This window comes from Myodes glareolus, chromosome 6 (assembly GCF_982192425.1).
Source record: "Myodes glareolus chromosome 6, mMyoGla1.1, whole genome shotgun sequence".
Lineage (NCBI taxonomy): Eukaryota > Metazoa > Chordata > Mammalia > Rodentia > Cricetidae > Myodes > Myodes glareolus.
Window position 1 is genome coordinate 1,312,559 of NC_142031.1, and position 12,371 is coordinate 1,324,929.

Sequence of the window (12,371 nt, forward strand, 5' to 3'; positions counted from 1 at the left end):
TGTTCCGCTTACTGCCCGGGTTCCTGACACTACCCTAGTCCTCTGAGCCTTCAGTCTGGAGCTTTCCAGCCTCTCCTGCTGCCATATGACAGCCGAGTCATGCTGTGGACCCAGAGTTGGGCAGTAGCCCAGTGGTTCACTGAGCTGTGCTATATTGGGAGCTCTTGTTGGTGTTAACAGCGAACTGTCATATCCCAAAAGAAACTTTTTTTAAAAATGGACTTGCTAGAGGCAGTTTTAGTTTGCAATCTAAACTCTGACCAACAAAATACTTAAAATGATGAAGCTGTCGTTTTCCCTCCTGTGGATGTTTCAGAAAGTTGAGAATACTTTTTCCACCAATGCTAAAGATCAAATTAGGGCTTTTGTGCACTAATCCAGTGATCTATGTCTGAGTCCCAGCCCAAGAGGTACAGGAAATAAGAAAAGGGGGGGAAGAAACGGATCACACTAAATACTAAATCTGAGGAAACCGAGAAGAAAACAGCACGAGAAGCTCCCCTTTCGGCTGCTTTAACACCACCCTTTCTTTCCTAGTCATCTAGAAAGTGAAAAGCAAATTATTCTTCCTACTCAGATTAGGAGTTGTCCCACAAGCTGCCCTGAGACCTGTGTCTGTTAACTGGTCAGAAGCTAACGTACTCGCTGTCCTTCAGCATGGCCGTGATCTTGGACTGCAGATCTTTTTCATTCTCCAGCTCTGCGTGTAGACGTCTGGATGCAGCCTGGAGACGGCCCATCGCAGCCCTGGGGCACACCAACAGAAGAGGGAGGACAGGTCAGCATGGCGGGCTCACAGAGAGCCGAGGACATCCTGGTGTTTTCCCTCGGCTGTCCCATGTTCAGGAGGACATATATGAAGTAGATGACACCTGCGGGGTCAAGTAAGGTGCTTCCTACATCCACCTCCCCCTGGACAAGTAGGACCAAGGTTCGTGGAGGTCGGAGGTCATGGGGTAGGGTTTCTGCTTTCATCACTGGTCACACACTCTCTGCTATTGGCTTCTCACTTTCTCCTAGGAAATTTCTGCTTGTCTGGCCCAGGTCGTGCACCTGGCCAGCATTCTCTCTAAACACTACTAAGGCCTGATGTTCAGGTATTCTGAGTTCACTTTGTCCCTCTTCCCTCCTAGCAGAACAACTCTCTCAGTGTGCCATCCTCTGTCTCTAAATAGATAAAGAAGCGAACAGATAGAAGCACTCTACAGAGAAGCCATTTCCACCACTGCGACCAAGGCTAGAACTTCTGCTTCATGTGCTGTGTGGACTCAGCCTTGTCTCTTCCCTGACCTCAGCACCATGGACTTAGCCTTGTCTCTTCCCTGACCTTAGCACCTTACATCAACATTTCTTTTCTCTCTGTGTGTGTACATGCTCATGCGTGTGTATGTCTGTGGTCAGATGTCAACATCAAGTATTTTCCTCAGCCATTCTCTGCTTTATTCTTCTGAGACAGGCTCTGTCACTGAATCCAGAACTCAGATCCGGCTAGTCTGGATAGCCAGAAGGACCTCTGGATCCTTCAGTGTTAGAATTATTGCTACATCCATGGCTGTCTCGCCAGTGTAGCAGAAATGCTGACTAGGCAGGTAAGTGTTGCTGGAGGATTGGGATCTGTGCTTCTCGGAGCTGAGTCCCAGGTGGTCCCTTGACAATCAGCTGTGGTATAATGCCACCTGAGTTGCCATTTGTACTGACTCGACTTGGAGCCATTTGTCTGTCTTTTCCCTTGTCTGTGTGTTCTTTGTGATCCCTACATATTGCTAACAGATCAGACTATTCCAGGCAGTTGCGGATACGAACAAGACTGCTGAGGAGCTCTGCCCCACCATTCATTAAAACCTTAAAAGAAGTAGCCAGTTCTGGGAATTGGCAGGGTCATCATTAGGATAATTCCTTGATGATGTGGAACAAAAGGAGTTAATTTTACTAGGAAAAACCTTAGAAACCTTCTACAGGAAAACAGTATTAGACATTTACATGCAATTCAACAGGAGGCCTATGCAACCTTCCTTATGGCCAGAAAACCTAGACTGATAACAACACCTGAGCATCAGGGAGGGAGGAGAGTTGAAAATTCTCTAGCAGAAAACTTTTCCTAGCAGAAAACTTTCCCAGGAAGATAGTAGCCTTCTGCTTTCTCACCCAGACACACAAGGTCACTTAGCTGAGCCCAGCCAGCCACCTGGTGTAAGCTGATAAAGATGGCCTAACAAGAGCAGTGGCCTCTCTAAAAACAAGAAAAAGGGCTGGCTTAACAGAATATGAGGGAGCAAAAGTCCTTGTACCCATGCCAAAGCATCTTCAAAGATTCTCTTTGTAAAACTGTTTTGTGCTGATCTTTTCTATTTTATAATCTGATGATGTATGCCTTTACCAAGTTCTTTGTTTGTAAAGATATAAAAGCCTCACACTGAAAGAATAAAGTTGCAGCAGCATGTCTCAAATACATTGAGAATGGTCTGTCTGTCAATTTCCTCGCCGTATCCTGATTACTCCTGTCCTTCGCCCTGTTTTCCCCATGGTCTGAGTGGCTCCCCTGAGCCGGTCCGTGGCAAATTATAGGTTTGTATTCACAGCTATAGGAGCTGGGGATCAAATTCAGGTCCTTACTCTTGTGTAGCAGCTCCTAGACTGACATTTCTTCTTTCGTGTTATAATAACTGTTTGCCACTCTAGAGAGATGCTGTCTGCTTCTTAACTCTCTGAACATAGCAGGTACTTACTCTCATCCTTGCTGAATGAATGAATGAATGAATGAATGAATGAATGAACCTCTACGTATGATACCATTTGGCCATCGTGGTAACACTTGACGGTTGACGTACATGTTGTTGGCTTCTCTCTCCGCGGAGATCTCAGACGCCAAGCTCTCCTGTTGCTTGTTGAGCAGGTCCATCCTCTGACGACAGACACGCAGCTCCCCTCTGCAACGTTGAAATAAGAATTGCCATAATGTTTTCCTAAGGTTCTAGTCTCAGAAGGGGCCAGTTGTGCAGATGCCTCCAAAGGCCATCAGCCTAGGAAGCCCCGGGGAATACAGTGACGTGAAGGACGCACACAGGCCCCTGAAGAGCACAGGACAGCCGCCAATGACTGCAGCTGCTCCTTGGCGTGCTGCACCACAGACCAAGGCTGCTCCCTGCGTGAGCCCGAATGAGATATTCACTTCTATTACGCGAAAGCAACAGGATGCAGTCTGAAGCCTGAGCTCTAAGGGACCCAGAGGATGACGGACAGCTGCAGCTGGAACTGGTGAAGCCTCTACCCACACGAGGTGTTTTGTGCTGAGGCCACGCAGAAAGATGTTTCTGTTTTTCAGAGACCCTAAAATAGGAGAATCATGATCCTGAAATTTACTTTCAAATGATTCAGCTAAAGAATCACAGCTCTGACACATGTTGACACATATTCAGTGGGGAAAGCTAAACACTGGGCTCTCGTGGTGGCAGCAGGGGACAGCTGCCTACTACAGTCTCCAGCTTTTCTGTCTGTTGGAAAACACACTCAGTATTTCCACTGAATACACTGGCCAAGACCATCAGGACATGAAAAGCAAGAAACTTTCCACTAATGCGTCAGTCACACCTGTAACATGCAGAAACGAGACATCTTGGAGGGCCTGGCAGGACCGAGGAGCACCCTTAGTTATCTGGAACTTGTCTAGATTGAGGGAGGGGACAAGGAGGTGGGGTCCTGGGCACCACATCTGTTCAGGGTTGTGAGGCTGCTCCTCCCTGCCCAGAGCTGTCAAGGAGACAAAAGGCAGGACATCCTATGTGTACAACCAGAAGGAGTGGCTAGGCCAAGGGTCCTCAGTAAGTGAGATCACCTAGTCTTCTGAATAAAAAGGTCCTTTTCCTCATGCAGTTTGTCTAGGAGGTTTAAGCTTTTCCGAAGATGAAATGCCTCGACTTTGTCTTTAATGGTTGTCTTCTTCATTTTCCCAGAGTTCCCTTCCTCTTCTTTTGCTAAACTTGAAAACAAAACAAAACAGAGATAGCACTTGCTTCACACACAAACCATAGCACCAGGCTCTACCCAGAGTGCTCTCCACCCAGCACCTCCACAGCCCACTGCTCTCCACTGCAGTCCAGCAGAAGGAAGGGCTGCAGCTCAAAGAATTACCAGCTGCATCCGAGGGCAGTGGTGTCCTCAAATCCCAGAGGAAGTGGTTCCACCTCAAACTCTGGAGCCTCTAACTGGATTCTCTCTGGAAATCAAGGAAACAGTCAAAACAAAGACAACAAAAGCCAAACTGTAGTCAGAGTGTGGTAGCTCATGCCTATAGTCCTGGTACAGGGGAAAGGGAAGCAGGAGGAGCAGGGGTTCCAGATCAGGTCTAGGAAGTTGGAGGTCATCCTTGGCTACATGAGGCTCTGTCTCAAAATATACAACAACAACAACAACAACAAAACAAATCAGAGGAAAAAGAAAAATATTTCTAAAAAATAGAAAAATAAGATCATGCACACACGCACCCAGGGAACTCTGGGTGTCCCTAAGACTCTTTCGGTCTCTGCTTCCATGACGACACCAACACTGTTCTATTGCTCTCCCAGCCTCCGTTTCCATGACGACACCAACACTGTTCTATTGCTTGTTTTGTTTTGCTTTGTTTTTCAAAACAGGGTTTCTCTGTGTGTAACCCTGGTTATCCTGAAACTCTCTCTTTAGACCAGGCTGGCCTCAAACTCACAGAGATCTGCCTGCCTCTCCTTCCAAGTATTGGGGTTAAAGGCATTCGTCACCACCACCTGGCTCATTGTTGCTTTTTAAAAAATATTTATTTATTTATTATGTATACAATATTCTGTCTACATGTATGCCTGCAGGCCAGAAGAGGGCACCAGACCTCATTACAGATGGTTGTGAGTCACCATGTGGTTGCTGGGAATTGAACTCAGGACCTTTGGAGAAGCAGGCAATGCTCCTAACCGCTGAGCCGTCTCTCCAGCCCCTCATTGTTGCTTTTTTAAAAATATTTTTTCTGTAACTACTGGGAAACCCTGTATCAAAAAACAAAAACAAAAAACAAACAAAAAAACAAAACAAAACAAAAAGTTGTCCCAGCACTCTAGAGGCAGAGGCAGGCGGATCTTTGTGAATTCAAGGACAGCCTGGTCTACAGAGCTAGTTCCAGGACAGGCTTGATAGCTACTGGGAGGTTGCTAGTCTTGAGCTTGCTACTGTTCTCCTGCATCAGCTGGAATTCAAAAGACATTTCCATCAAGCCTAGCTCAGTTTTTTACTTTATTCGTGTTTTGTTTTCATTTGTGTGGGGTTTCAGTATGTATCCTAGATTGGTCTGCAACTCATGACGGTGGACAGAGATAGTCTCACTGTGTAGGCTTGCTGGAGCCTGCCGTGAAGACCAGGCTGCTCCCAAACTCAGAGATCCACTGGTCTCTGCTTCTGTATTGGGATTGATTAATTAATAAACTGTCATGCCTGTACTTTCCCTGGAGTGAGGGGAACTCAAGAAGCACGTGATCTTCTATGCTGAAAAGCGTCTGATTTGGAAAAGGCCTGTTACCGTCGTCCATGGCAGGGAAGTTGTCCATCAGCTCCTCGTCAGAGAACTGGGCAATAGGTTCTTCCATACTGGGAGACAGAAACTAGCTGCAAAAAATTATTACACAATATATATCAACAAGATTATAGATTTAAAACTCCTTAACATTTGTAAGAACTAAGATGCAGTGAGACACACCTGTGGTTTCAGTATTTAAGAAGCTGGGGAAGGGAAGATGTTTGAGACTTACAGTTGTGACATAACAAGATTCAAAATATAAAAAAGGCCTTTCTCTTATATAACACATTAAGAAAATATATAAGCTATAGACTAAGAAAAAGTATTCATAGAAGAAATATTTGGGGAAGTTTGGAAGGCTCAACATCAACAAGACAAAATTACATTTTTAAAAGGTCAAAGGGTTTTATGTTGCAAAGAAGACAGACAAATGGTGAGTAGACCCGTCTGCTCGCATGGGCACACAATGACAACGATTTGGTGTGACAGAACGGCTCAGCAGGGAAGGGCTGCTGCAAGCCTGGTAATCTGAGTTCAGTCCCCAGCACCCAACAGAGTAAGAGGAAAGCTTAGCAGACTTTGGGGACAAATAAGTCACTCCTGATTCAAGCAGATAACCCTAAATGAAATTCTTGAGGTAATCCCTGAAAATTGGCAGCAAGTTGTTGGATTTTATTAAGAAATTACTATTTGGGGGCTGGAGAGATGGCTCAGAGGTTAAGATCACGGGCTGTTCTTCTAGAGGTCCTGAGTTCAATTCCCAGCAACCACATGGTGGCTCACAACCATCTGTAATGAGATCTGGGGCCGTCTTCTGGCCTGCAGGTGTACATGCAGGCAGAACACTGTGTAGTTAATAAATAATTTTTTTAGAAAGATTTATTTATTTATTATGTATACAGTGTCTGAATGTATCCCTGCAGGCCAGAAGACGGCCCCAGATCTCATTACAGATGGTTGTGAGTCACCATGTGGTTGCTGGGAATTGAACTCAGGACCTTTGGAAGAGCAGCCTGTGCTCTTAACCTCTGAGTCATCTCTCCAGTCCAAATAAATAAATATATCTTTTTTTAAAAAAAGAAATAACTGCTTTGTTGGAGTTAATATGATTTTTGTGGGTCGGCTAAAAGTACAGGAGCACACTATGGTTTTCCAAGGGAGAGGAGAGCATGATTGATTGTCTTTGCAGTGTGTCAGCCCAAACGACAACAGGAACACACAGCACTGGTATACTGTGACTGGAATCTAGGGCTCATATTATCCTTCCCCCTGTTCTTTTTAAATTTTCAAGATTTGTTTGTTTATTTTTATTTATTCACTTACTATTGTTATTATTTGTGTGTGCACGTGTGCGTGAGTGCGTGTGCGTGTGTGTGTGTGTGTGAACTCAAAGATGTCTAAAGGCCAGTAGAAGGTTTCAGATTTCCTGGAATTTGAGTTACAGGTGTTGTAAATGGCCCAATTTTGGCACTGGGAATTAAAATTCAGTTCTCTACAAGAGTTACAAATGTCCTTAACAATTCAACCATCTCCCCAGCCTCCTTCTCCTGACTTTTGTGATTATGAAATTTTCTGTGAGAAAAAATGCAAAAAGAATAAAATATAAACAAACAAATAAATAACTAGAACTCAGCTTCAGTCACTGGGGAGTTCCTGAAGTCAATAAGTCAATTTTAGATTCACTAAACTGCATCTGAGTCTCAACAGGGATGTGTACATGTGTGCATACAACAGGACTGTGTACATGTGTAGGTACATGTGTGCATACAATAGGGCTGTGTACACGTGTAGGTACATGTGTGCATACAACAGCGGTGTGTACATGTGTGCATACACAGTGGTGTGTACTTGTGTAGGTACATGTGTGTATACAGCAGGGAACAATAAATCAGAAACCTGCCCAGTGCATTTTAAATATCTGTAGAACAAGGAGCAATGGTGCTGAAGGAACATGAGGGAGAAGTGTCCTACCAATATGCAGACTTATTATGAAGTTACAGAATTAGAACGTGACATGGCAAAGACAAACAGACCTACAGAATCAGATAAGGAATCCAGAAACTTATTGCTAAAGACTGATGCCACTTAGTACAGAACCTCACTGCTCACCAGCAGGACTGGGTGTTTTTCAGGGGGCATGCTTAGAAGCTGGACCCTTTCCTGGAATCCATGTGGATTGAAAGCTCATATGTGAAAAGTGAAACCATAACAGTGGCAGTGACCAAGGAGGAGCCATGACCTTAAGGTTTCTAAATAAGACACCAAGGATATTAGCTATTAGAGAGAATGCTGTCAGAGCTACATATATTTTAATTTAAAATTTCTGATTGGATGACATCCCAAAGACTCAAAAAAGCTATGGGGTAGAAGATAACTGCAGTCCATAACTTAAAAGGTTTACCATCAAGACCATGGAAAGGACCTACTGAGTTCATGTAGAATAAACACAAGCCAAAGTTCTGTAATCAGAGACATTCGGCTAATACATCGGCAACCATATATCCAGATTATCAGCGTGTCTGGCTGCACATCTGTTCTCCTAGTGTTATTAATAGGTTCTCTTTTGGATGATAAACTATCTCGTGATCATAACGTAAGAAAAGTTGTTTAATGTCATCTGTCATAAGGGAACTGGAAAGTTACAGTGAGCTACCATTACACAGACATCAGACTTGGGGGCATAAAGGTCTAGCATGTGCTGGTGAAGACACGGAACATGAAGAGACTGATAAATCAACAGTGAACTGAGCAGTGACTCTTTGGATTAGACATGAGGAGCTAGACATTACACAGGGAAAAAAGAGCAAATCCTTTGCTTTCCCCCATTATTTTTAAATAAATTACTACATATTTTCTGGCTTAAAAACAGCACAGCTTTATCTCATTCTTGTACTGGAGCAGTTCTCAACCTGTGGGCCTTAACCCCCTCCCCCCCCCGTTGGGGGTTGCATACAGATATCCTGCACATCAGACATTACAAGTTATTAACAGTGAATTATGTTATGAAGTAGCAATAAAATTAGTTATGAAGTAGCAGTGAAATAATTCTATGGTTGAGTGTCTTAGAGTTTCTATCGCTGTGAAGAGACACCATGACTACAGCAACTCTTTTTTAATGTTATTTATTTATTTATTTATTTATTTATTATGTATACAATATTCTCAATATTCTGTCTGTGTGTATGTCTGCAGGCCAGAAGAGGGCACCAGACCTCATTACAGATGGTTGTGAGCCACCATGTGGTTGCCAGGAATTGAACTCAGGACCTTTGGAAGAGCAGGCAATGCTCTTAACCACTGAGCCATCTCTCCAGCCCCTACAGCAACTCTTATAAAGGAAAACATTTAATTGTGGTAGCTCGCTTATATTCTGTCCATCTTCATCATGGTGGGAGAAGGCAATGTGCTGGCAGACAAGGTGCTGGAGCTGAGAGTGTTACCTACATCTTGCAGGCAACAGGAAGTGAACTGTCTCACTGGGCACAGCTTGAGCATATAAGAGACCTCAAAGCCCGCCTCCACAGTGACACACTTCTTCCAACAAGACCATACCCACTCCAACAAGGTCATACTTCCAATTAGTGGACATTTTCTTTCCGCTCACCACAGGGGGTCACTACAACATGAGGAATTGTATTAAAGGATTGAGAACCCACAGTCTGGAGCACAGGCGTCTGAGGACCATGGTGTCAGCAGATGTGTGCACAATTCTGCAGGCCAAAAGAGGGCACCGGATCTCACAGATGGCTGTGAGCACCATGTGGTTTCTAGGAATTGAACTCAGGGCCTCTGAAAGAGCAGACAGTGCTCTTAGCCTCTGAGCCATCTCTCCAGCCCAACTGCTGCCATACTTAAGTCAAAATTATCATGATGCCCTCCAAATAGCACTAGCTGATTTTTCTCAGCAAATCATAGATAAAATCACAAGAGTATTAGGTGGGATTGTATTGCTGATTCTGGCTTTGGAGAGCTCCCTGACTTCCCAATTTCTTCTCTCTCTCTCTCTCTCTCTCTCTCTCTCTCTCTCTCTCTCTCTCTCTTTCTTATTTTCTTTCTTTTCTTTTCTTCTTCTTTTTTTTTTTTGGTGGCAGCATCTCATTATTGCCTTGAATTCACAATCCTCCTGTCTCAGCCTCCTGAAAGCTGGATTATAATAGTATGTTGTCATATCCAGCTTTGATATTATCTTAAGATAAATAGGCATTCACAGAAAGAATGAGTTTGCTTTGGTTCTAGTCCACGGAGATTCTCCTCTTTTTGCCCCCAGATTTTTACCCAGGCTGCAGGGTTCTGTCTGGTCTGCCGCTGTTCAGGCCCACAGGTATAAGCTCCTCCTGTCCCCCAGCCCCTTGGCCTGACAGTAAGCTGCACTGGGCATCACCCTGGGTTTGTCTTTCTCTTCTTTACAGTCTCACAACACTTTGAGGCCAGTCCTGGAACAGCAGGACCATGGTCCTTTTTGGAAGCCAGAGTGTGTGTGGTCTGTCTTCTTGCCTCTTCACTATCGAGAGCCGCCTTCACTTCTTGGTGTGCAGTTCTCGTTCTAACCTGTTCAAAGCTGCAGTGCCAGCTGAGCCAACCATGCTGGAGTCTTTGATGTTCTCTCTACACTCACATGACCTTTTAAGTGTAGCTGCATTGAGCCCACTGAAATGACACAGGATAACTCCTCCATCTCAAAGGCAGACTGGTGAACTACCCCAGTTCCTCTTATCCACAGAACATCCTGTTTTTACTGGTTCAGAGTATTGGAACATTGATGTCTCTGAAGCCACTAGGTTGCCTACCCTAACTTCTGAAGCTATAGGTTCTCTTCTGAAAGGGGCACCCTCTCCTTGGAGCAGACTGCAGAAACCCTCACTTCTCACTTTAGTGTTTCAGGGTTGACATAACAAAACATCCCGACCTGGATGCTTTACATGACAGAAATGTATCCTGACCGTCGTGAAGCCAGAAGTTTATGTTTGTTTCTAAGACAGGGTTCCAGGCTGGGTGTTGGTGGCGCATGCCTTTAGTCCCAGCACTCGGGAGGCAGAGGCAGGTGGATCTCTGTGAGTTCAAGGCCAGCCTGGTCTACAGAGCGAGTTCCAGGACAGCCAGGGCTACACAGAGAAACTCCATTTTGAAAAACCAACTAACCAATGGGCAAATGCTTTCTGTTCAAGAATAAGTTTCTAGGGCTGGAGAGATGGCTCAGAGGTCAAGAGCACTGGCTGCTCTTCCAGAGGTCCTGAGTTCAAGTCCCAGCAACCACATGGTGGCTCACAACCATCTGTAATGAGATCTTGCGCTCTCTTCTGGCATGCAAGCATACATGGAGGCAGAATGTTGTATACATAATAAATAAATAAATAAATAAATGAGTAAATAAATAAATAAAAGAATAAGTTTCTAATCTAAAGATAAGCAAAGATGTGTGGTTACACACGAGTCAGAAATGAGGACCACAGATCTGTGCATAAGGTTAACCAGGAGAGAGGGGTACTGTGTTATGAGTGAAGACGAGGTTCTACTTATTGGCTTGGGCAGGCTTTTGATATTTGCTTGACAATCAGTTCTCAAATTGTACACAAGAAGTTAGGCATGAGAAAAAAAAAAAGAAGTTAGGCATGATTTGTCTGAAGAGAATATCCATCAGTAAGTACTCGAGCATCCACGCATCACCTGGCTCAGTATCTGGCCCACAGCAGACACTCGGGGAGTATTTTGCTAAGCACCTTTACTCAGATAAAGGGATTGTTTTATGCGTAACCAAGCTAAGGAGGTCTATCCATTTCCAACGAAGGGTTCTGTATGGATGTGAGTTTTACTCGCATCTCTCAGATTGTACCTGGTCCTCTTCAGCGAGGTTTGACTATACCGCTTCATAAACTGTGGTAACCACGTGACTCACAGTCATGCGGCCATATAGAGAAGCCAGACACCCATTTCCCGCACACCCCCGGCAGATCGCATCATCGGTACCCACCTCTCTTGTCCAGAAACACGCCTCAGGATGAGACTTCAGCAAAGGTCCCCCAGGAATGAACCGTTGCCCAAACCCCTCCGCAATAGCCCCTTAGTAACAGCCCTTAAAGAATGGTCCCCAGAGACGACCCCTTAGCAACAGCCCCTCCCAAATGAAGCAACTCCTCGGCGATGCTTCCTCTGCGGTGACCCCGAAGGAACAGTTCCTTGACACTAGTCCCTCAGAAATGGCCCCTTAACGGCCGACCGACTGCCTCTCAGCCACCGTGGGTCTGAGGCTGCGTCGTTTGGGCCCACAGCTCCATGGCAACGGGAGGCTGCGTTCTGGCGGCGGGTAGGGCGGTGCTTGCGCTAAAAGAGCCAGCGCGCAGGCGTAGTGCAGCTGTGCTGGCTGTCCTGAGGGTTGAGTTGCAACTGAGGGGTTACCTAGACTATTCTCCTGGAGACTGGGGCAAGCACTTGATGACTTGGCTAAAGCCAGTTGAAACTTAGGTCAACTACTAACTTAAAAAAATAAAAACGTTTACATGAAAGTTGGAAACTCCGGCGTCTCTTTTAAAAGTGAAAGACTGGCGCCGCATGCTTTAATCTGAAAGACTGCTTTCCTAAATCCTGTGCAGTCTGCATCCTGCCCTCTAGGTGGTGACATCTGACTCCTCTGTGTGACCCATAGGACCCTTGTGGGATTGTGTTCGGTCTTTTAGGTTGGCGTTGTCACCAATCTGGGCCCGAGATGGGCACAACGGTGAACAGGACAGGAAAAGACATGGGGGTTACAGGGATGATTGGAAACTGCTTTAGTTTTATTTTGGAGATGAAGAACCTTCAGCTTCAAGAAGTTCTCAAAAAGTACTGTTGAAATCTCAGTGGA

The 12,371-nt window shown here is 45.0% G+C and overlaps 1 protein-coding gene across 6 annotated transcripts in view; it reads right to left on the reverse strand.

Moving 5' to 3' along the window:
* The window catches only part of Cfap74 (cilia and flagella associated protein 74), a 64,002-nt gene extending 52,215 nt beyond the window's left edge, over positions 1–11,787 (reverse strand). For 5 of the 6 annotated variants that reach the window (XR_015002121.1, XR_015002122.1, XM_048416804.3 and 2 more), the window contains exons 1-6: positions 11,502–11,787; positions 5,537–5,622; positions 4,129–4,213; positions 3,833–3,976; positions 2,829–2,927; positions 643–747 (exon numbers count right to left, since the gene is read on the reverse strand). Coding sequence is in view for 4 of the 6 variants with exons in the window: in XM_048416804.3 (XP_048272761.1) it covers positions 643–747; positions 2,829–2,927; positions 3,833–3,976; positions 4,129–4,213; positions 5,537–5,603 (500 nt within the window). In the remaining 2 variants the exon portion in view is untranslated. Of the gene's footprint in view, positions 1–642; positions 748–2,828; positions 2,928–3,832; positions 3,977–4,128; positions 4,214–5,536; positions 5,623–11,501 lie in introns of those variants that run through there. The other variant, XM_085690182.1, reaches the window with a different exon arrangement.
* Between the last annotated feature and the right edge of the window lie 584 nt (positions 11,788–12,371).